This window comes from Babylonia areolata, chromosome 16, assembly GCF_041734735.1.
Source record: "Babylonia areolata isolate BAREFJ2019XMU chromosome 16, ASM4173473v1, whole genome shotgun sequence".
Taxonomy (NCBI): Eukaryota; Metazoa; Mollusca; class Gastropoda; order Neogastropoda; family Buccinidae; genus Babylonia; species Babylonia areolata.
In genome coordinates, this window is record NC_134891.1 from 6,920,362 (window position 1) to 6,945,767 (window position 25,406).

The window sequence follows — 25,406 nt, forward strand, 5'->3', positions numbered from 1 at the left end:
TGAACGGTTTATAGGAGAAAACTGCTGAAATGAATGCGTGTGTGAGCTGCCGTCCTCCAGTGCAGAAGAACAAGAGACTGGCTGAAAGATTCATGAGCAGAGTGTTGGCATTGTGGCCAGCAGCAGCAGTGAGCAGATCGGTTTGCTGTTTGTGTGAAGATTTGGTGTGTTTTCCGACGGGTGCAATAGCCGAATGGTTAAAGCGTTGGACCCTCAATCTGAGGGTCCCGGGTTCGAATCATGGTAACGGCGCCTGGTGGGTAAAGGGTAGAGATTTTTCCGATCTCCCAGGTCAACATATGTGCAGACCTGCCAGTGCCTGAACCCCTTTCGTATGTATACGCAAGCAGAAGATCAATTACGCACGTTAGATCCTGTAATCCATGTCAGCGTTTGGTGGGTTATGGAAACAAGAACATACCCAGCATGCACACCCCTGAAAGCGGAGTATGGCTGCCTACATGGCGGGTTAGAAACGGTCATACACGTAAAAGTCCACTCGCGTATATACGAGTGAACGTGGGAGTTGCAGCCCACGAACGCAGACGAAGAAGAAGAAGTGTGTTTTCCATGTCCTCAAATTAACTTTGACACGTGTTTCAAAGAAGGCAGTAAAGGACACCAGGTGATTAAAAAAAAAAAAAAAAAAAGAAGTATAAAACAGTTACCTTTCTATCAGACACACATGGCATGCACACACCATGCACACATGCTGGTGTGCCTGCATGCATGTGAGCTGTGCACAGCGCACACATACACACACATACACACCACACCACACCACGCCACACTTATAACTGTAAGATTTTAAGTGCTTAGAAACCTCTGTGTTCAGCAGAAACTTAGCAGGCTTCCAATCAAAGCTCAAAACAGAGTTCCAAAGGGGAAAAAAAGTTGTTCTGAAACAATTTTTTTTTTGTCAGCCTGTCACTCTCAGATTTATCATATTACTGATACATTTATTTAAGATGTTTATAGGACAATGGATAATCTCCAGATGTTTCTAACATTCGCACGAGCACACACACACACACAGAGAATTATGTTTATGAGATATATATATATATATATATAGAGAGAGAGAGAGAGAGAGAGAATTATGTTTGTAATATGTATGTGTGACATCCACCACCATCAGTTAAGTCATATCATAATTTTATTACTTTCATTTGTTATGAATTTACTGGCTGAATGATGAACTTCGTTTCTCTTGCAAGTGGAAATTTTTTTTTTTTTTTTTTTTTTTTTTTAATCAGACAGAACATGACTGTGCTGCTGCAATGAACTATAAACGGTACTGCACAACATATTGTGTTTAGAGAAACAAACCAGTATGGGTTAAAAGTTCATATAGAATGTTTTGCTTTGCATGGTTAAAATGGATTTTGGTAATCATTTTAGTAGTGGTTACCCAGTCATGTGGTTATGCAATTGAAAAAAGAAAATCCAAATCTGTTAGAGTCCAAACTTAAGTCATTTCTGTTTCATAGCAAAAAATGTTAACTTTTTTGTGCATACCACCATAGATGACTTCCAGCTCATTTGATAGTGAGTGGTCATACATCACAGAGTTGGTGTCCAGTGCTGCTTGTTGACAGGTTGTTTAAAAGCTACCATACGGTTTTCTGATCTTTCGTTATTACATATTTTTTTCAGGAATGAATCAATTTTGTATTATGCATTAGCATGTGTACTGCAACGCAGCGGTCTTTTAACTCGCCACTCATACAGTTGATGCCAACCACACACCAATAACAGCCATCCTCACACAGACAGAGCCTGTGATGTACCACAGCTAAAGGAGTGCTTTGCGGAAGGAAAAAAAAAGAAAGATAGAAAAAGCTTTGGGTGTAAAACTTAATGTTTTGTTTTGTGATGTTTCGGAAGCTTGAAAAGGATTTTTTTTTTTTTTTTTTTTTTTTTTTTTTTTTTTTTCATGACCAACCATCCCTCGTGTTGTTCTTCCCCCACATGGTTGCAGAATGTCAGCAGCGTTCCCGTCATTTTATGTGTGGAAGAAAGTACCAGGGTGTGATGTGTGTGTGCGTTAGGTGAAGGCAGCCCCTGTAGCACACCGCTAGGAAGTGAGGACATGTCCGACACAGGTGAACACCGCCGATCTCGACGGGACCGAGATGGGTCGCCCAGGAGACGCAGCGGCACAGGTAGTGCCCTCTGGTGTTGCTGCGCTCTTAGCGTTGTAGTCGTGGCAGCTGTCTGCTGTTCCTGAGTATTGTAGTCATGGAAACTTTTTTTTTTTTTTTTTTTTGCACTGCATGTCCATGGCACTGCTTCTCCCTGCACGCTGCTGCTGTCAGGTGCTGGTGTGCTTGTGAGGTGCTGATGTACTTGAATCTGAAGTGCTGGTGTACTTGTACAGTTGCTGAAGTGAGGGTTTGTTTTGTCGTTTTCTTTTCATAAACTTAACAGACCTTCAGATTGTTATTGTGAACTTTGGTATGCAGACTGCTTGTCGTTAATTTCCCCAATGAAGAATGTGATGGTCTGTTGATTTTATGTACACAAAATTATGATCTTTTAATTTGTCATGATGTGATTGTTGATGCCTTTTGATTGATGTGAGTGGATTTTTTACATCTCGAATCTTAATGTGATTGACTATTTGATACCATTGTTTGTGATTGTTTCATTCATTTGAAAAGTGGGGGGTTGTTTTTCCTTGTGGAGAGGAAGGGAAATTTTATGTTATTTGTTGTTCACATTCATTCACACACATGCTTCACACATGTGCGCCTGCTTGCACGCATGCACGAACTGGAGGAAGGGGAAAGAGAAAGAAAGAGAGTGGGAGAAACGTTATCAGTAAAAGCAGCTTGTGGACAAGTTGCTGACCAGATCCCAAGCACATCCCTTCAGAAATAATCGTCCTGTGCGGTGTAAGGTTTGGGTTGAGGAAGAGAGAAGGTGTTGACGAGATGTGCTGGACCTGATGCAGCGTACCATGTACCTCAGTGTTGTGTCACAGGCCCTGACACCAGTCACGACCCACACCCAGCAGCTTGTTAACAAAGGAATGTTACCCATTTGTGGACTGTTCATAGACCCTGACTTATGTTGTGGATTGTTCACAGACCCCGTACACATTTGTGGATTGTTAGAGATCCGTACACATTTGTGGATTGTTAGAGATCCGTACACGTTTGTGGATTGTTCTCAGACCTGGACAGTAGTCACAATCCACACCCAGTTGGTTGTCAACAAAGGAGTGTTACCTGTTTGTGGATTGTTCAGACCCAGGCACATTTGTGGATTGTTCAGACACAGACACATTTGTGGATTGTTCAGACCCTGACTTGTGTTGTGGATTGTGCACAGACCCTGACACATTTGTGGATTGTTAACAGACCCTGACACTAGTCGGAATCTACACCCACTGGGTTGTCAACAAAGGAATATTACAGATTTTTGGATTGTTCATACTGGAACACCAGTGCAAAATCACACCCAGTGGGTTGTTAACAAAGGAATTTTACCCATTTGTGGAGGATTGTTGAAAGACTAATACCCATGCAAAATCCCGCCCAATGCCTTGTCAACAAAGGAATGTTACCCGTTTGTGGATTGTTCATGGACCATGACAGCAGCCAAACTCCACACTCAGCTGGTTGTCAGCAAAGGAATGTTATCCATTGGTGGACTGGGATACCCTTGTTTTCTGCTGCAGTTGTAATCAAGGCAGCTTTCCCTTCAGTGCTGGAGTTCAGCTCATCAAAATTACAAGAAGCGTGTTTCTTTTGTTATTTATACATGGTTGAAAGGTCAGTATCCTTTCTCTTTCAGTCAAGGATAGATACCAAGCACACCACATGCTTGTTGAAATTGCAACAATTCTTGTTCTCTGTTATTCATACATGGTTGTAAGGTCAGTTCTTTTTTTTTCTCTTAATCATGATTGGATACCCAAGTACAATGACAGGTGGGGAAGAAACCATCTTTGTTGAGCAGTGCTGGTGTGCTGCAAGAAAATTGACTGTGGAGTGTAACAGAACAGTAACATAGAGGTGTCAGACGTTGGTGATGATTGTGTGTGTGCTTTACATGTGCACAAGATGTTACAGATTATTCACCACACCGCTTAAACCAGTAGCCGTCCTCTTTGCACTTGTACTCCAGTCCGGAAAACAGTATCTTTGCTTCCAACCTTTACAGATGTGTTGTGACTGAAAAGTAGAAGAGTTCTGCCGATGTTGAATTTCCCCAACCTTTATTGTTCTGCCATCAACTTTGGAGGTTCACTTTTCAGATTGCGTGCTTTCCTTGTCTTTTAGATTTCTGTTGTATGTGTGATGTCTGTGAGCAGCAAAAGGGTTGATTGTCCAGTTTGTGTAGTGTTTCTGTGGTTCTCATCTTTTGTATGTGTGTATGATGTCTGTGAGCAGCAAAAGGGTTGATTGTCCTGTATGTGTAGTGTTTCTATGGTTCTCATCCTTTGTATGTGTGTGTGATGTCTGTGAGCAGCAAAAGGGTTGATTGTCCAGTTTATGTAGTGTTTCTGTGGTTCTCATCTTTTGTATGTGTGTATGATGTATGTGAGCAGCAAAAGGGTTGATTGTCCAGTTTATGTAGTGTTTCTGTGGTTCTCATCCCTTGTATGTATGTATATATGTGCATGTGTGTGTGTGTTCAGGAAAAGAGAGAGGTGATGGTTGGTTTTTTTTGTGGATACTCCTTTACTTTCAGTGTCTTTTCCAAAAGTCACACAACACATCCATCCACTGGTGGGAAGGAGGTTCACAGTCATTTCCTTTCTTCAGTGCCACCTGGAAAGCATTATAAAATGTATCAATACATGCTTTCTCTTTGGGAGGCTGGGATGGAGGATACTGCTTTGTTAGACGAGATTTTGTGAAATCTGTGCAAAGTACATTCTGAGAAATGATCTGGGGACGTTATCTTTGATTGATCACTGGAGTCATTGATCGAAGGATTGATCTTGGAATAATGTCATTGATTGATGTGATGATACTGATCAGAGAGTGGAAGGTCACCAGGTCAGCGTGTTAAAATGTGTGCCTGACAAGCATGTTGGGTTATGCTGCTTTCAGGCATCTGCCTTGCAGATGTGGTGTGGCGTATATGAATTACTCCAGATGCAGCGACCCCTTCTTGAGAATTGTGTTGAGTGTGAGTGTGGTTGCTTACCTGGACTGTATGTATGGATGAGTTTCTCATGATGAGATAATGAAGTATTCTGTCTGTAAGTATGGTGCCTGTGGCACACAGTGTTGAAACACCATCCAGTGTGTGCCCTGTGCTTCACCTCATGGCTGTTGTCTGTCTGGTTGTCAACGATGGACATTGTGTGTTTCATTTCCTGCTCCCTGCTGCCTTTCTACATATGTTCCTCTGGGATGCATGTGTGTGTGTGTATGAGTGTGTGTGTGTGTGTGTGTGTGTGTGAAGGGAGGGGATAGAGGTGAAGGGGAGTGTGGGGGTTGGTGGGGGCTGTGCACATGAGAGTGCATGCATGTGTTTGCTTTCAGATGCATACATGCACTTGTGTGCAGGACAGGTTGAAAGTGTGAGGATGTGTTGAGCAGTTTTGCGAATGGTTATGGTCTGTGTGTTTTTATATCCGATTGAGAGAAAGAGAGGCCAGGTCTTGTCATTGCTGTGTTTGTGAAATGATCTGGTTTTCCCCGTGTCTTCAAAAATACTAGTCATGTGGATGTGCATGCTCCTTTGACTTTCTGATTTGGAATTCTTTCAAAACCTCTCAGTGCCCTTGTTTTATCTTTTTCTATTCTTTTTATTATAAATTTTTCATAAACAATTTGACTTTGTCCATGGAGCAGTTGAAGATTTAATGACACTCCCTAAGTTTTAATACAGTTAAGAGATCGGTTGGAGAAAATTTTGAGTTGTTTTTCGAGGAAATTGCAAGGGCGGAGAAATTGTAGTGGTTTGGGGAAGGAAGGAAGCAACTCTGTTCCATGTCCCGTCAAACATACTGGTGATTGTAGACATATAGTTTAAAGTGTTAATGTTCACATTTGAATGTCATCACGGGTTTTGGGGGGAGGAAATAGCAAGGGTTTTAACACTGGATCGTGTGTGGCTGAAGGGGTGTGGAAAATGGTGAGCCGAGCCAGCTGTCTTTTCTCCTTGCTTTTTGTCTGTCACTGCAGTCATTTCCCCTCTGCTGGCTGTTTGTTCTGTGCAGTGATAATGATGGAACTCTGTCCCTGTGTGGTGATTTGTCCACAGCGATGGTTAGAATTAAGTTTTCGGGATTGACTGTGACTTTGTCTTTGCTTCTCACGTTTGTCTTGTGTTCAGTGTCTGTGCATGTCTTTGTCGTCGTTTTCTGACCGGGTCGTTCTGTCCGCATTTCTCTTTTTAGTGTGGTCAGCGTTTTACTTCCAGGATACCCCCCCCCCCCTCCTGCTTCCCTCCCCCTTCCCCTCTGTTGTTTTCTTTGATGTTTTTCTATTTTCCCTCCTGGTTCCATTAATTCAATGCACTGCATATTCTTTCAATCTTTGTCTTACTGTGGTCTTGTTTGTTTAAAAAAAAAAAAAAAAAAAAATGTATTTGATTTTTGATAAAAAGTTGATGTTCTGAGCATTGAAATACATCACCATCATTTTGGACAGCAGTGTACCACATTCAGTGCTTGGGTTAGGACCATTTGTTTTCCAGTAACAATCCTTAGAATTCAGTGTTTTTCAACAGTACTTTTATATAAGACCCCATGACTGCCAGCATTTCTTTCATTTTTAGGTCAGCTGTATTCCATACACTGTGTCAGTACTGTTTACATTAAAACTATTATAGCTTCTCTATTTGCGAGAATTTATGCATGAGATAGCACAGACTGATGCATAATATGTTCTACTTTCTCGGGGAAAATGAGACAAAAGGGCTCACTTTGTGATTTATTGAGTATTTATTGAAGTTATTACATGTTACGATATTTTGTGAATATTTCCAAACAAACTCAAAAGCACTCAGCATAGAAAAAAAACAAAACAAGAACAATAAGGAGCAATAAGCCTCAGTCTCTTCTTCACCACTGTCTGCAATATTGATAGTTTCCTAAAGTGCATGCAGCACTGACAAGTGTTGAAAAGGATTGCAAGTCCGAGACTGTTGCCATTTTGAAGAAGACTGGTTTCAATTCTCTAGAGAAAAATTATTTCGCAAAAACTGTATGACTCATTGGGTTGTTAAAGGGAAGCAAATCACTTTTGTAAACCTTTCCTGAGCTTATCATCATCAATCAGTGGTTTTCCCCCTTCTAAAATGGACACAAACATTTGATGAAATACCTCTGTTAGTCTAACCAAGATAAGCGTCACAGAAGAGTTTTGTAAATTTAACGGGAGAGGCAGTCCGGGGGTGGGGGCTAACTTCAGATGTATTTTCAGCAACACTTTTTTTTTTTTTTAATAATTTTTTTTTTTTTTAAGTCGTAACAGGATAGGATGGACATTGACAATAAGCTGCATCTTAAGTACTGGTCATCTTTGTGTTTATCATAGTGATTGTGAAGGATTGAAGTAGATGAATGAGCAAAAGCTCCTCCAACAAGAACCAGATAATGATGCTCATTTTCTGATCTGTGTACAAAGAGATCTTTTCTTGCTGTTTTGTGTATATACCAGTCATAAGGTTTTGTCCTCCTGCAACATGTTTGTAAGCACCAAATAAGGAAGTCTTCATTTGTCGTGTTTCTTGTATCATGTGTGGTGGTCTCCCCTTCTGTCTGGATATATGTAGGCCAAAGGAATTCAGGGAATGAAAAAAACAGTCATAAACTTCCAAGTGATTGACCAAGGCTTGTTATGAAATATGGTGCTGTTTTTTGTTATTTTTGTTTTTTTCTCCACTGCATCTTCAAGTATGGGAATTTCCTTGCAATTTTGGCACTGGTAATTTAAATGGTACTTATAACATAAATCAAACAAATCGCCTTGACTATGGTGACCTTGTGGTTAAATTAACTAACTTACCTTTGAAGCCAATCTCTCAGGTTTGAGACATGCACAGGCGATGAATTTTTCCACCTGACTTTCTGGGTGTCCGACCACAAGTCAGGATCTGTTGAACAGCATGCTACCACAGCAACAAAAGAAGCCCAAGAAACCAAGGGGGGAAAAAAGCTCTTTGATAGATACCATGTGTGGACCAGTGGCCTTGTCTTAATATGTGATAAACTCTAGGGAGAGGTGGACAATACAAGGTCTTCAGAGAAGTCCCCCTCAGTCAAGTGTTTCGGCCCTTAACTCCTTACACTCTAAGAGGGCCAGGCCGCACCCAGGTCAAGACTCCTGGATGCCCTTGTATTGCCGCCTTTTTTTCTTTTCTTTTTTTCTCCTGGTCCTCAGCAGGTTCGACCCCGCACCTCCATGGTGGTCACCACTTCAGAGCTGAGTCACCTTTTCTGGCAGATGTTTTAACCACTGAGCTATCATACGCCTAGTTTGAGTCTTGAAATTTAATCCTTATGAAGTTTACTTTCATTCCTCCTCGACCAGATCCAGATGGAACTCTTTTTTTGGTGCTTCTGCCATTGCCTTGAGAGCCCATGTTCTCTCTCTGCCAGAAATCGACAGCTGTTTCATAAGGCTGTCGGCAGATTGCCCACAGACCCTCTTGCACCAATCTCTGTGGCGAGGACTTTGGCTTGGAAGCCAGATTCTCTCAGGCTGCTGGCTAGACTAGCATACTTCTTGGTCTTGTAGATGTGGGCTTCCTCCATTCTGCTTTCATATGGCACAGTGAGCTCAATCAGAATCGCTTGTTGACTGACTAGGAGGCAAGTGTCCGTGGGTTCAAATCCCATGTAGGGACTGAGATTTTTACTCCCCCGTGAGCGGTGGTCTGGGTCCTTGACAGTCAGATGAGATGATGAAGCAAAGTTCTGTTTACAGCATACGCTTAGCGCACATTAAATTCTTTAACCTGTGGCAACCAAAGGATTGTCTGTGGTAAAACTGTGTTGAAAAATCCATTTTGATAGAAAAATAACCACACTTGCAGGTGTGTGTGCGTGTGTGTGTGTGTGTTTTGGTGGTGCTGCATTGTGGCAGTACAATCTCTGATGCAACAGCAGACCAAATTTCACACAGAGAAATGTTAATTGAGGAAAAGTAATACAGGCCAATACAATATGTGTTACCATGCTATGTCATTCATACAATGCAATGCAATACATTACCATGCTATGTCATTCATACAGTGCAATGCAATACAGTATGTTACCATGTAATGTTCATTACAATAAAAGTATACAAGAAAGGGATTTGAGAAGATAACAAGATTTCCATAACTCTTTTCTTATCCTCGGCATGATCACTAAAAGACACACGGTGTGGGCAGGCAATTGGAAAACCCTGTCAAATACCAGTGCTGCTTTGACCTTGTCATGCGCCACACTGAAGATGTGTTCACCAGAGTTCTCCTGCTCTGTTGGCTGTGTGTGACAGAGCATGTCTCTTGTTTCTGCAAGTGCTTTAAGATAAGATAAGAATAACTTTATTATCTCCAACTAGAGAAGTTTGGTCAGGTGCATCATCACAACATAGACAAGTAAACAACATGGGGACCATAACTAAGTCAGCAACAGCTTTTATGAATATAATGAAGACACAAATGTAAAAATATCACATGCACCATTTCATACATTCATCCACACATTGCAGGTAATAACTAGTATTCTTAATGTAAAAACAGAAAGAATTAAGAAACATTCTTTTGAATATAATTATGATCATAGCCTACTATATTGCACATTGATTATAATAGATAGATAAGATAAGAATAAAGATAAATTGCATCAGGTACGGAAAACGACAACCAGATAATCAGCACACACCCGCACCCATCCACCCCCCACACACGGATTACTTGATTAAACAGGAGTAATAAACATATGTTCTCAAATAAAAGCATTTCACATATTCACTTTAAAAACATTGCAATTAATTATTGCATCGTAATTATAAACAGAAATACATTTTGAATATGAATGTTAACATTAGGCATATTCCATTGTGCATTCAGCCTGCATATTGCACAGCACACATGCGTTACGAAATGTGCTGACATGTCCTGAAGATATACACAGACCGACCGCCGAATGTGACTGTGTAGTTCAAGAATGTAAACAAGATGATAGAAAAAGCAGCAATGGAAAATGTTCAGAACAAAACAACCTTCCTTCTTTTTAAACATCAACAAAGCAGACTTTGCTAGAGAAATCAAAAGAAAATTGTAGACGTTGAAATTAAGGGGGGTAGGAATGAGGGAAGGGAGGGTCCTTAGAAAACGGCAGAAATTAGAGGCAAGTTTTGTTGTATTTAGTAGAAGTTCATCCTCATCTGTTATTGTTTTTGTCTGTTTGGTGGTTATTCATTATCTCTTTTAAAAATGAAAATGTGGAATTAGTATTGCAAACAGGAGACCCATGTAAATGTATTCTGTGCTGTGCTATGTATACATGATCGTAAGACCACAGATATTTGGGTTTTTGTAATTCTATTGCAGAGGATCTTCTTCTCGAGTGTTTTACTTGGAATGTAACAGACATCACAGCATTGTGGCGGTGTGAATAAACAGTTGTCTAGTCGTTACTGCAGTCACCTCTTGGAAAAAGTGACATTGGGATGGACTGTTGCAGTCGTGGGAAGAGACGAAATCAACTCTCGGCGCCGACACCCCTCCTCGGCCGACAAACTGGAAGTGCCTGAACACGCCATGCAGAGGTCAAGGTCACCCAACCGCGAGAGCCAAGGGGGGAACATCCGGTCACGCTCACGTTCGCCGGCGCACCAGCGCATACCTGACATGGCTTCCCGGTCCCTCTCACCACCAGAACACAGGTCAGCGATACGTCACTGATAATTTGGGGTTGTGTTGGTTTCTCGGTTGTTGTTCTTATGTGTTGTTTTTTTAAAAGGTTTTTTTTTTTTTTTCAAGGTTTATTTCTCCTATTTTTATATGATAATATTGTTATATTTTGTATTTGTATTTCTTTTTATCACATCAGATTTCTCTGTGTGAAATTCGGGCTGCTCTCCCCAGGGAGAGCGCGTCGCTACACTACAGCGCCACCCATTTTTTTGTATTTTTTTCCTGAGTGTAGTTTTATTTGTTTTTCCTATCGAAGTGGATTTTTCTGCAGAATTTTGCCAGGAACAATGCTTTTGTTGCCGTGGGTTCTTTTATGTGCGCTAAATGCGTGCTGCACACGGGACCTCGGTTTATCGTCTCATCCGAATCACTAGCGTCCAGACCACCACTCAAGGTCTAGTGGAGGGGGAGAAAATATTGGCAGCTGAGCCGTGATTCGAACCAGCGCACTCAGAATTTCTCGCTTCCTAGGCGGACGCGTTACCTCTAGGCCATCACTCCACATAAAGTGTTTACATGGCGCAAATTTCCCATATGATGAACTCTGGGAGCCTCACATGAAAAGAGATGTACACTATAGAGTATGATATTGATAGCATCCAAACAGCACATAAAGACGTAAAAGAAGAAGAAGAAAAAAATTATGCATTAGGACAGTGCAACGAATTGCAAATATGAGCAAAACACTTGCACGTCCACACACACACACACACACACACACACACACACAGCAAACACCCACCCACAAGCACACACACTACATGAAGACTTCACAGAAGGGCTTAAAAAAAAAAGAAAAAAGAAAAGAAAAAAAGATGGGGGCTGGTGGGAGGAGACACACACACACACACACACACACACACACACACACACACACACACACACAACCAACTACGCTTCACCACATCTAGAGGTTGTTTTGAACAAATAGGTCTTTGGTGTGTTTTTTGTTGTTGTTTGTTTTAAGTTTGTTTGTTTTTTGATGGTGTTGGTTTGGGGGTGTGCAGGGGGGGTGGGGGTGGGGTATAGAGAGGTGTGTGCCATGAGCCATGAGGGGCCTGGAAAGGGGTAACAGTATTTTGTTCACGCTTGGCAAGGTTCAGGTTTTGGGTAACGCAAGTAAATTGTTCCCCAACATTACACTGGCCAAGTCTCAAATTATGTGTTTTGCTAGGATTGTTAACTTTGTTGAGAAATCATGCAACATGTTAAGTACTTTGGAACACTAAACAGAAATATGTAGATAAAACTAAGTTGTAAAGTGTAAAAGTAGGTCAACAAAAGGTACGGAATGTGAATATTTGGCATTTAACAGAAATGTGGTAATATATCTGTAGCATGTCAAATGTAAAAGACAGAGATATGAAATGTGAACATTTTCACGACACTGACAGTAGTCATACCAGATTTTGCATGCAAACATTTGTATGTTTGAAATTGTTTCTGTACTTAGTACTGTCCTTGGATCAGAAGTTTTAGATGTGACATTTGTACATTTGAAAGTATCTGGTTAAATTTGTGCTTGACTGATGTTCATCATCATAAAATACTGCAAACATTTCAAGTTGTTGAAAGCAATATGCGTAAGAAGAAAATATCTTATTTTCAGTGTCTTTTTACAATGTGGAAGTTCATATTGATGGTTTTATGTTGGAAGATGGATTTATTTTTATAATAATTTCATTATCACTGGTGTGCGTGTATGTATGTGTTTGTTCTTTCTTCTCTCATTCTTCCATTCAGTAACTCTTACATTTACACTCTCAGACATCTGTCAGAATGTTTTTCTTTTGTGGTCATTACACCGGGTTTCCTGCAGATGGACAGAAAGTGAGAGAAGTGGCAAGGAAACAATGTGTACTATCAGAATTTAAAAGATTTTTTTCCCCCCATGGTATTATTTTTCCTATATTTAAGCACTCCTATGACATGACCACAAATGAAACACATCCATTGTTACACATAACCACACACACACACACACACACACACACACACACACACACACACACACACACACACACACACACACAACACCCCCCCTCACCCCCTGCTCCCCCCTGCCCCCTCCCCCCCCCAAAAAAAACAACAAAAAAAAAAAAAAAACCCCAAAAACCCGCACACAATACACTCACTGAAGTATAGACCTGCAATTCGAATAGAGTGTTTTCATTCATTTATATATTGTTATTATCATATTGTTATTATTGATATTAGTATTATCATATTATTGCTCTTGTTGTTTGCTATCATTCTTCTCTTCTTCTTTTTCTTCGCTCGTATGTACATGAGTGGGCTTTTACGTGGATGACCATTTTTACCCTGCCATTTAGGCAGCCATACTCAGTTTTCGGGGATGCTATTGTTCATTTCCTCCTTTCTGCCAGCAGGCGGGATCCTGGTGTTCACCGAACCCTCCCCCCCTCCTCTCGCTCAACAGGGGGGACGCCGGGCAGCACCCCATCACCAAAGAAACGCCAGCTACCTGCCATACCCCTAGAAGCACAGAAAGCCAGTAGAGACAGGGGTGAGTTGGTCTCTTGTCATGTTGTGTTTTGTTTTGGGTGGCTGGTTTTGGGGTTTTTTTTTTTGGTGTTGGTGATTGTTCGTGGTGTTGTTGTTGCTCATCTTCCATGACATAATGACATACTACTCCTCTCCCATACCGTATTACTACCCCTTTTCCATGACATACTACCTCTTTTTCATGCCATATTACTACCCCTCTTCCATGACATACTACCTCTTTTTCATGCCATATTACTACCCCTCTTCCATGACATACTACCTCTTTTTCATGCCATATTACTACTCCTCTTCCATGACATACTACCTCTTTTTCATGCCATATTACTACCTCTCTCCCATGACATACTACCTCTTTTTCATGCCATATTACTACTCCTCTTCCATGACATACTACCTCTTTTTCATGCCATATTACTACCCCTTTTCCATGACATACTACCTCTTTTTCATGACATATTACTACTCCTCTTCCATGACATACTACCTCTTTTTCATGCCATATTACTACCTCTCTCCCATGACATACTACCTCTTTTTCATGCCATATTACTACCCCTCTTCCATGACATACTACCTCTTTTTCATGCCATATTACTACCTCTCTCCCATGACATACTACCTCTTTTTCATGCCATATTACTACCTCTCTTCCATGACATACTACCTCTTTTTCATGCCATATTACTACCCCTCTTCCATGACATACTACCTCTTTTTCATGCCATATTACTACCCCTCCTCCATGCCATATTTCTTCCATGCCATATTACCCCTTTTCCATGCCTCATCACCCCTCTCTTTGTTGCCATATTACCCCTTTTCCTTGCCTTATTACCTCCTTGCCTTATTACCCCTTTTCCATGCCATATTACCCCTTTTCCATGCCTTATTGCCCCTTTTCCATGCCTTATCACCCTTCTTCATGCCTTATCAGTAACCCAGGGCTTCCAATAACATATAAATGTACAGCACCGATGCTTTGAAAATGGAAACAACACGCTGCTGATCCCTTGGATGTTCTAAACATTCCTGGAATAAACATATAAACAGAGTGAAAGCCCTGTATCATAACTTCAGTCTGATGCAATGTGCACATAAAAACACTGTAGTTTCAGAAAGCAATGTGCACATGAAAACGTCTGAAAACACTGGTTTCAGTGACCCAAGACCTGGGGAATAACAATAAGCAATGTCCGCGTGAAAACAGTGTGGTTTCAGTAACCCAAGACCTGGGGCCTAACAATAACCAATGTACACATGAAAACGTGGTGGTTTCAGTAATTCAAGACCTTTTAACAATAAGCAATGAAAACGCTGTGGTTTCAGTAACCCAACACCCTGAGGATGAAAATAAGCAATAAAAATGCTGTGGTTTCAGTAACCCAACACCTGGAGGATGAAAATAACAATGAAAAATGCTGTGGTGTCAGTAACCCAACACCTTGAGGATGAAAATGCTGTGGTTTCAGTAACCCAACACTTTGAGGATGAAAATAAGCAATTAAAAATGCTGTGGTTTCAGTAACCCAACACCCTGAGGATGAAAATAAGCAATGAAAAATGCTGTGGTTACAGTAACCCAACACCTTGAGGATGAAAATGCTGTGGTTTCAGTAACCCAACACTTTGAGGATGAAAATAAGCAATTAAAAATGCTGTGGTTTCAGTAACCCAACACCCTGAGGATGAAAATAAGCAATGAAAAATGCTGTGGTTACAGTAACCCAACACCTTGAGGATGAAAATGCTGTGGTTTCAGTAACCCAACACTTTGAGGATGAAAATAAGCAATTAAAAATGCTGTGGTTTCAGTAACCCAACACCCTGAGGATGAAAATAAGCAATGAAAAATGCTGTGGTTTCAGTAACCCAACACCTTGAGGATGAAAATAAGCAATGAAAAATGCTGTGGTTTCAGTAACCCAACACCTTGAGGATGAAAATAAGCAATGAAAAATGCTGTGGTTTCAGTAACCCAACACCTTGAGGATAAAAATAACAATTAAAAAACGCTGTGGTTTCAGTGACCCAACACCCTGAGGATGAAAATAACAATGAACAAGAGAGGCAAGGCCTTCAAGACTCACTTGTGATACACTTAAAAAAACAAAAAAATTCAAGCTTTTTATGTAATGAGTATAATTTCAAAATGTAATGTTTAAGATGAGAAAGATCAGTTTAAAGCAAATTAAGTCCCCTAGCGTTAATTACAGAGTAATTTCCCTTCTTTACTATCCCCACCAAAACATTTGCAAAATAAATAAAACTTCCATGCTTAGCAAAAGAAGTTCCTGTTTGAACAAAAAATGATAATAATGACTGCTCTTGTTGTTGTGTCAGAATATTAGATCAAAGTGCCAAGTTTAGAGAATACAAAAAAATATAAATATAACAGTAAATGCAGTTTGCATATAATTAGCTTTCTTTTTCTTTTTTTTTCTTTCTTTTTTTGTGCACATCCCAGAGGTGCAATATTGTTTTAAACAAGATGACTGGAAAGAACTGAATTTTTCCTATTTTTATGCCTAATTTGGTGTCAACTGACAAAGTATTTGCAGAGAAAATGTCAATGTTAAAGTTTGCCACACACACACACACACACAACCAAACACCGGGTTAAAACACTTTATTCACTTTGTTTACACAAGTGAGTCAAAAACGCTGTGGTTTCAGTAACCCAACACCCTGAGGATGAAAATAACAATGAAAAAAAACGCTGTGGTTTCAGTAACCCAAGACCTGGAGGATGAAAATAACAATGAAAAAAAATGCTGTGGTTTCAGTAACCCAAGACCTGGAGGATGAAAATAAGCAATGAAAAAAACCGCTGTGGTTTCAGTAACCCAAGACCTGGAGGATGAAAATAACAATGAAAAACGCTGTGGTTTCAGTAACCCAAGACCTTGAGGATGAAAATAAGCAATGAAAAATGCTGTGGTTTCAGTAACCCAACACCCTGAGGATGAAAATAACAATGAAAAAAAAAACGCTGTGGTTTCAGTAACCCAAGACCTGGAGGAGCGTGCACGCCTGATGAAGCTGAAGATGAAGCTGCAGCAAGAAGGGGGCCTGAGCAACATGCCTCACCATCGCCTCGACTACGACCACCACTCGCGCTCCGGTCGCTCGGGTCGCATCGGCGACTATGGTGACAGGCACGACCGCTCCATGTCACGGGACCGCGACCGTCTGGAGCGCTCCAGGGACCGAGGCTACGATCGGGGGCGAGATTTTGAGAGGGGGCATCGTGGACGTAGGAATAAAGGTGGGTAGCGTTTGGAATATAGGTGGGTAGCATTTGTATCATTGTCATTGTGTTTTTGAACTCTAAAAGGAATACAGGTCTGTACTGTTTATCTCCATATCGTTGGTTATTTGTATTGTAATAGGAATAAAGGTGGTAATGTTTATCTCTGTATCATCGCTCATTCTGTATTTGAAGTCTGTTAGGAATAAAGTGGGGTAGAGTATTGTTTCCGTATCATTGGTCATTATGTTGCTGTGCCAAGCAAGAATGAATGACATTAGAATAGTGTATTGCTATGTGAATACTTGTAGCAGGTCCACAGGGGAAGTAACCATGTCACAAATTAACTTGTACCTGGAGTAAAATGGGTTAAATAGGTGTCACATTTCAGTGGACCAAGGCCTTGCTGCACGTTTGTGAATTGCTTTATATCCGATAACATAGTCGCTTCGAATAAACTGTTGCGTTTTTGTGACAGAATTCAGCCCTGACATGTCCGACGATGTTGCCAGCGACAATTCAGAGACGAGTGACATGTCTGAAGTGTCAAAGGTCAGCACCATCAGTGTCCGCTCCACACAGTCTGAGAGACCACGGCGCAAACTGAGGTGAGTGTGCTGTCATGTGATGAGTTTGTGTACCTGCAGTCATGTTTCTGTGCTCAGGTCTGTAAAATCAGGGTTATGTTGTTTGTATATGTTTGTGTGTTTCAGTAGTGTGAGTTTTTTTGGTTTTTTTTATTTGTGTACAGTTGTATGATTCTATAGTTAATTCATCTGTGTTTATTTATCTGGTTACTGAAGGATATACAGCTTGCAGAAATCTCGAAGCAACGCAGAAAATGGAAAAGAAAATGAAAAAAAAAAGATGCTTCCAGACCTTAGTGATGGTGGCCATGTTTACAAGAATAGAAAACCGTCACATTTGTGAGAGTTTAGTGTGTTCCTGAAAATTCTTCTGAATTCCAGCGTTCCTGACTTTTACATCATCAGTTCTTGATAAGATCTTGCGGTTAGGCATGCATGTGTGGTTTTTGTCTGTGGTCTGTCAGCTTGTTTGTATTTTACATGATAAAGAATGATAAGGATACTTTTTGTGCCTAACCTCACCCTGAGACCAAGCTCTTAGCACTTCAAAAACTCGGGATCATTTGCACAACTGACTGCCTACCTGGGTAGAGCCAACTGACGGCTGCCATTGGGCACTCTTCTTTCATTTCCTGTGTCATTGAATCAGATTTCAGGTACGCACACATACACACTCAGACAGACATGTAACATTTAACGTGTATGACTGTATAATCCGAATTTCAGGGGTGTGCATGCTGGGTTTGTTCTTGTTTCCATAACCTGAACACCGACCTGGATTACAGGATCTTTAATTAACGTGCATATTTGATCTTCTGCGTGGGTGTACACAGGAATGGGGTTCAGGTACTAGCAGGTCTGGGAGATAGGAAAAACCTCCACCCTTTACCCGCCAGGTGCCGTTCCCGAGATTCGAACCCAGGACCCTCAGATTGAAAGTCACAACACTTTTACCACTTCAGCTGTTGCGCCCATCGACATCAGTCGACATTTAATTCTCATTATTATTCTGCCCGCACAGTGAGTTCACGTCCAAGATGGAGAGCCGCACCACCATCCCTCGCAAGCAGGTGACTCGCAGCTCCTCCAACGACAGTCAGGGTTTTGAGAAAAACGATGGCAGCATGTCCGACTCGGCCGTGTCCTCCAGCGTCACGGAGGGCCGGAAGCGACGGCCCAGTCTGGGCCACAAGGTGGCCTCCCTTGTCGGACTGAACCGTCGCAGCAGTAGTGCCACACAACTCGCAGGTCGAGGTGAGAATGCAAGTTTTTTGCAGGGTGAGGGGTAGGGTGGTTGGGGGGGATGGTGGGGAGGGGTTGTTTTTTAGGGTTTTTTGTTTGTTTTTGTTTTTTTCTTTCTTTTTTTTGTTTTGTTATTTTGTATGTTTCCAAACACAAAAAATTGTCTCTGCACAAAATTCAGCACTATATAAACACTAATTATTATTGTTATTATGTTTCAAAAGAAATGAAGACTTTATTGAATAAGCACACAACTGTTCCTCAGTGGATTCATGATTATAAAGAAAACACATAAAATTCCTTTGATTATTATTTGTTATCATACATGCTAGAAAAAAACAGTTGAGAATACCTGTGCATACTTGTTCACATGTGCAAATATGTTCTACCCTCCACCGTTCCGCCGTTTTCTACTGCTTTGTCTCTACCAGAAAAAATGACATGGCCAGTTTTCATCCTGGGATCGCAGGGCTAAATGATCGAGAATTAACCCAAGTTGGTGTCCAATGCTATCAGAAAGGTTTCTTTTATGAGGGATAGTATGTCTTTGACATGTTTAATTGGTACACCTTGTGTTGTTTTGTCCTGCAAGGACGAACTTTTTTGGCAGATAGCGCAGCATGCCAACTGAAGCTGGGGTTTTGTATGTCGTGTGCTTGCAGGCGGCAAGAAACGCAGTTCATTTCAACGTAGTGAGGAAGTGGGGCCCATTGACTTGAGAGGGGGCATGTCCAAGCAGGCGTCTAAAGATTCCACCGATGGAAGCATTGGCAGTATTAGTAGTGACTCCTCTAGCGTGTAAGTGCTCCACGGGCATGCAAGTGTGTGGGCTGTGCGTGTGTGTGTGTGTGTGTGTGTGTGGAGAGGGGGGTTAGGAGACTGTGTGAGTTGTGCAAGTATGTGTTTGGAGAGGTGTGTTGGGGAGTTGTGTTTGTGTGAGTTGTGCATATGTTTGTGAGTGTGTGTGTGTGTCTGTGTGCGCATGCTTTTAAGAGTGTGAGTGCTTACATGTTTTTATATGTGTGGGCTTGACTCTGTATACATGTGCAAATCTACTACTAGTCTATTCTTGTGAGAAAGTGTGGGTGTATGCAGAAGGGTTATGAAGTACAGTGACATTAGTTGATATTTATCAAAGTTATAGCTTAACTTGAAAAAAAGAAGTAAGTGGCACGTGGAAAAAGATGTAGATGTGAAGCAAAATGGCTGTGTGACAGAAAGCGTGTTTGAGGTGGTAAATAAAGTTAAGTATATTACTTCAGTTGGCTGCATGAGAAGCCACATTCAATATCAGTATCTCTATATATTTATGTATGTATCTCTTTTGTCTATACTATGCCAAATACACACGGTGTGTGTGTGTGTGTGTGTTGGACAGAATGTGGATACCGTCGGGCATGCGGCTGGGTTCTGATGGCCAGTTTGGAGAGTTTGTGGAGGGGCTGGGCCCCTCCCAGCTGGTGGGCCGGCAGGTGCTGGGGGCCCCTTGTCTGGGGGAGATACAGCTGGGGCTCTACGACCGCAAAGGTCACCTGGAGGTCGAGGTCATCCGCGCCCGGGGTTTGACCTCCAAGCCTGGCGCTCGTGTTCTACCTGGTAAGTGTGACGGGTGGTTATTTCGGTGTAGGCGGTTGAGTTAACAACTTCTTTCTTGTTCTGTGTTGGGGTGTTGTGTGTGTGTGTGTGTGTGTGTGAATTTTCTTTTTCTTTTTTTTCTGTAAGGAGTTGTTTATGTAAACTGTTGAAACTTTGTTTCTTTTTTTGTTGCCTGTTGGATTTTGTGTGTTTAAACAGTTGAAATGATTTTCTTTTTTTCTGTGGGGAGTTCTGTGTAAACTGTTGAAATGATTAGTTTCATTTTCTGGAAGGTGTGTGGGAACCGTTGAAACAAATCTCTTGATTCTCTGTAAGGAGTTGTGTGCGTTAACAGTTGAAACAGTTCTTTTGATTTTCTGTGGGGAAGTGTATGTGTGAATGATTGAAACTTCCCTTTTCTGTAAGGAGTTCTATGCGTTAACTGTTGACACTTTCCTTTTTCTGTTAGGAGGTGTGTGTGTGAAGAGTTCAACAGGTCAGGAGTTGTGTGCGTTAACAGTTGAAACAGTTCTGATTTTCTGTGGGGAAGTGTATGTGTGAATGATTGAAACTTCCCTTTTCTGTAAGGAGTTCAGTGCGTTAACTGGTTGACACTTTCCTTTTTCTGTTGGGAGTTGTGTGTGTGAAGAGTTCAACAGGTCCTCTTTTCAGATTCGAAGCATTCCAGTCAGGATAGGTACACCCCAAAAGAAAAAGATTAAGAAAAAAAAAGAGCAAACATGATACAGTAACCAAGGAACACATGATCAGGTGTGTGAGTACGTACCACCCAAAAATAGAATAATGATAAATTAAAAACAAAAAAGTGGAGAAAAGAAAGAAAGAAAGCAAAAGGTGTGTGAGTGCTGAGGGCTGTGTGTTGCAGCGCCCTACGTCAAGGTGTATCTGCTGGAAGGGAAGCACTGTGTGGAGAAGCAGAAGACCACCACGGCACGCCGCACCCTGGACCCCCTGTACCAACAGCAGCTGGTCTTCAGCGAGTCCTACAGGGGCCGTATATTACAGGTCAGTCCTGTATAATAGTCGTTTTCAGCTATGACCATTAGAACAGCAGAGGAGGCAACTGCTGTCCCGACTATCTGGGCTAGAATTTGATTATAGTGGAGAGTGTTTAGCCCAAGTTAGAGCACCACTCTCTCGGCCAACAGGGTTTTAGGACAGTCGGCATTTGGATGGTTCCCAAAAGGCCAGCTAGCCCCCAAGGCTACAGCACTAAGAGCCAGTCCAGTTTTGCCTCTTAGTTTGAGAGTCATAGTCCTTCACAAAAGACTAAGCTGTAAATGATTTCTCATTGCGTTGGAGAAACCATTGATAATACAGCTCTCACTTTGCTGTTGGCCCAACTGTAAACTTACGTCAATCTTTGATATAAGCTCATACATACTGGCCGTACAGTGAGTCCTACAGGGGCTGTATATTACAGGTCAGTCAGTCACAGTGAGTCCTACAGGGGCTGTATATTACAGGTCAGTCAGTCACAGTGAGTCCTACAGGGGCTGTATATTACAGGTCAGTCAGTCACAGTGAGTCCTACAGGGGCTGTATATTACAGGTCAGTCAGTCACAGTGAGTCCTACAGGGGCTGTATATTACATGTCACTCAGTCACAGTGAGTCCTACAGGGGCTGTATATTACATGTCACTCAGTCACAGTGAGTCCTATAGGGGCTGTATATTACAGGTCAGTAATGGTGAGTCCTACAGGGGCTGTATATTACAGGTCACTCAGTCACAGTGAGTCCTACAGGGGCTGTATATTACAGGTCAGTAACAGTGAGTCCTACAGGGGCTGTATATTACAGGTCAGTCACAGTGAGTCCTACAGGGGTTGTATATTACAGGTCAGTCACAGTGAGTCCTACAGGGGCTGTATATTACAGGTCAGTCAGTCACAGTGAGTCCTACAGGGGCTGTATATTACAGGTCAGTAATGGTGAGTCGTACAGGGGCTGTATATTACAGGTCAGTCACAGTGAGTCCTACAGGGGCTGTATATTACAGGTCAGTCAGTCACAGTGAGTCCTACAAGGGCTGTATATTACAGGTCAGCCACACTGAGTCCTACAGGGGCTGTATATTACAGGTCTGTCATAGTGAGTCCTACAGGGGCTGTATATTACAGGTCAGTAACAGTGAGTCCTACAGGGGCTGTATATTACAGGTCAGTCAGTCACAGTGAGTCCTACAGGGGCTGTATATTACAGGTCAGTCAGTCATAATGAGTCCTACAGGGGCTGTATATTACAGGTCAGTCACAGAGAGTCCTACAGGGGTTGTATATTACAGGTCAGTCAGTCACAGTGAGTCCTACAGGGGCGGTATATAACAGGTCAGTCAGTCACAGTGAGTCCTACAGGGGCTGTATATTAAGGTCAGTCAGTTACAGTGAGTACTACAGGGGCTGTATATTACAGGTCAGTCAGTCACAGTGAGTCCTACAGGGGCTGTATATTACAGGTTTGTCATAGTGAGTCCTACAGGGGCTGTATATTACAGGTCAGTCACAGTGAGTCCTACAGGGGCTGTATATTACAGGTCAGTCAGTCATAGTGAGTCCTACAGGGGCTGTATATTACAGGTCAGTCAGTCACAGTGAGTCCTACAGGGGCTGTATATTACAGGTCAGTCAGTCACAGTGAGTCCTACAGGGGCTGTATATTACAGGTCAGTCAGTCACAGTGAGTCCTACAGGGGCTGTATATTACAGGTCAGTCATAGTGAGTCCTACAGGGGCTGTATATTACAGGTCAGTCATAGTGAGTCCTACAGGGGCTGTATATTACAGGTCAGTCAGTCACAGTGAGTCCTACAGGGGCTGTATATTACAGGTCAGTCAGTCACAGTGAGTCCTACAGGGGCTGTATATTACAGGTCAGTCAGTCACAGTGAGTCCTACAGGGCTGTATATTACAGGTCAGTCAGTCACAGTGAGTCCTACAGGGGTTGTATATTACAGGTCAGTCAGTCACAGTGAGTCCTACAGGGCTGTATATTACAGGTCAGTCAGTCACAGTGAGTCCTACAGGGCTGTATATTACAGGTCAGTCAGTCACAGTGAGTCCTACAGGGGCTGTATATTACAGGTCAGTCAGTCACAGTGAGTCCTACAGGGGCTGTATATTACAGCTCAGTCAGTCACAGAGTCCTACAGGGGCTGTATATTACAGGTCAGTCAGTCACAGTCCTACAGGGGCTGTATATTACAGGTCAGTCAGTCACAGAGTCCTACAGGGGCTGTATATTACAGGTCAGTCAGTCACAGTGAGTCCTACAGGGGCTGTATATTACAGGTCAGTCAGTGAGTCCTACAGGGGCTGTATATTACAGGTCAGTCAGTCACAGTGAGTCCTACAGGGGCTGTATATTACAGGTCTGTCATAGTGAGTCCTACAGGGGCTGTATATTACAGGTCAGTCACAGTGAGTCCTACAGGGGCTGTATATTACAGGTCAGTCAGTCACAGTGAGTCCTACAGGGGCTGTATATTACAGGTTTGTCATCAGTGAGTCCTACAGGGGCTGTATATTACAGGTCAGTCAGTCAGTGAGTCCTACAGGGGCTGTATATTACAGGTCTGTCATAGTGAGTCCTACAGGGGCTGTATATTACAGGTCAGTCAGTCATAGTGAGTCCTACAGGGGCTGTATATTACAGGTCAGTCAGTCACAGTGAGTCCTACAGGGGCTGTATATTACAGGTCAGTCATAGTGAGTCCTACAGGGGCTGGATATTACAGGTCAGTCATAGTGAGTCCTACAGGGACTGTATATTACAGATGAATATTACAGCAAAGCATGTAGATGAATATTACCACATTGCATTTAGATCACTATAACAGCAGTGCATTTGGATGAATGTTATAGCAATGTATTTTGATGAATATTACAGCAATGCGTTTTGGTGAATATTACAACAATGCATTTACATCAGTATGACAGCAATGCATTTTCATCAGTATTACAACAATGCATTTACATCAATATTACATTTACATCAGTATGACAGCAATGCATTTACATCAGTATTCCAGCAATGCATTTTCATCAGTATTACAACAATGCATTTACATCAGTATTACAACAATGCATTCACATCAGTATGACAGCAGTGCATTTACATCAGTATGACAGCAGTGTGTGCACAAATACTTATCCAAGCCATTTAGTTTCTCTGGCTTTCTGTTGGCATGTATTTGTAAGTTTTGTCTTGGTCACCCTGAACCAAGGTTATGCATGCAAGTAAATGACTGGTGTTAAAGGTCTTTGATTTGTCTCTGCACAAAATTTAGTACAATATGAATATTTTATTATTATTATGATTATGATTATTAATATTATCATTCTTACTTTATCCTATTAGCCATACTGGCCAAATTTGTTATGAAAATATTTGAAAAATTCCACTTGTATGCCCTGGCGTTAGAAAAGCTGTACTGAATTAAGTTGACTGACAGACAAAGGACTTTCAAGGTGGAAAGAAAAAGTCACTTCTAACCACATACACATGCTCTACCTCTCTCTTTTTCTCTGTCACACACACACACACATACACACATACACATACACTCTTCTCTCTCTCTCTCTCTCTCTCTCTCTCTCTCTCTCTCTCTCTTGAAAATAAACTTTTTTCTTGTCAAAGAACAGAAGCTGTTCCCTTGAAAAATTGTCTCTTATGCTGACTTCTCGCATTCATAATCACTGATTACAGGTGACAGTTTGGGGGGACTACGGTCGCATGGACAAGAAGGTGTTCATGGGCGTGGCCCAGATACTGCTGGATGACCTTGACCTCAGCAACATTGTGATTGGCTGGTACAAACTGTTCCCCACGTCCTCGCTGTTCGCACACCACTCATCGACCACGGGTCTGGCGCAGGCCGGCCTGCAAGACTCCAGCTCCAACCTGGAGGCTCTGGCCAGGTCCTAGTGACACGCCCCTGCCCTGCCCCTGACCCCGCCCCCCTTCCCTGACCCCGCCCCCCCCCATTCCTCTGACCCTGCCTCCCCATACTCCAACCCTGCCCCCTTGCCCATTCCATTCCATTTCTTCTTCTTTGTTTTGTGTGTGTGTGTGTGTATGTTATTGTCTTTCTAAATCACTTCCTCAAAAAGTCGTCAAGACTTTTCAAACCATCATCATGTATATTATAAATCTCCCTACTTCTTGCCACCCCCGTTGTTCACTCCCCCTCCCCGTCCCCTCTTATATCACTCCCCTCCCCAGCCTCTTCCCCAACTTCCCCTCTTCCTTCAGTCATTCCTGTTGCCGTCTTTCTTGGTGTTAACTTTACTTTAAACGCCCTTTACTGTCTTCAGGGCTTTCATCCA

General features: G+C 42.0%; 1 protein-coding gene across 1 annotated transcript in view; it reads left to right on the plus strand.

Annotated features, from left to right (window-relative positions):
• Positions 1 to 25,044, plus strand: part of LOC143291101 (regulating synaptic membrane exocytosis protein 2-like) — an 87,251-nt gene extending 62,207 nt beyond the window's left edge. The window contains exons 13-21 of the mRNA XM_076600725.1: positions 10,646 to 10,847; positions 13,269 to 13,405; positions 16,409 to 16,672; positions 17,133 to 17,262; positions 18,263 to 18,495; positions 19,146 to 19,281; positions 19,862 to 20,079; positions 20,945 to 21,084; positions 24,787 to 25,044. Of these exons, the coding sequence (XP_076456840.1) occupies positions 10,646 to 10,847; positions 13,269 to 13,405; positions 16,409 to 16,672; positions 17,133 to 17,262; positions 18,263 to 18,495; positions 19,146 to 19,281; positions 19,862 to 20,079; positions 20,945 to 21,084; positions 24,787 to 25,005 (1,679 nt within the window). The 3' untranslated portion in view covers positions 25,006 to 25,044. The remainder of the gene's footprint in view (positions 1 to 10,645; positions 10,848 to 13,268; positions 13,406 to 16,408; positions 16,673 to 17,132; positions 17,263 to 18,262; positions 18,496 to 19,145; positions 19,282 to 19,861; positions 20,080 to 20,944; positions 21,085 to 24,786) is intronic.
• Positions 25,045 to 25,406: the final 362 nt, after the last annotated feature.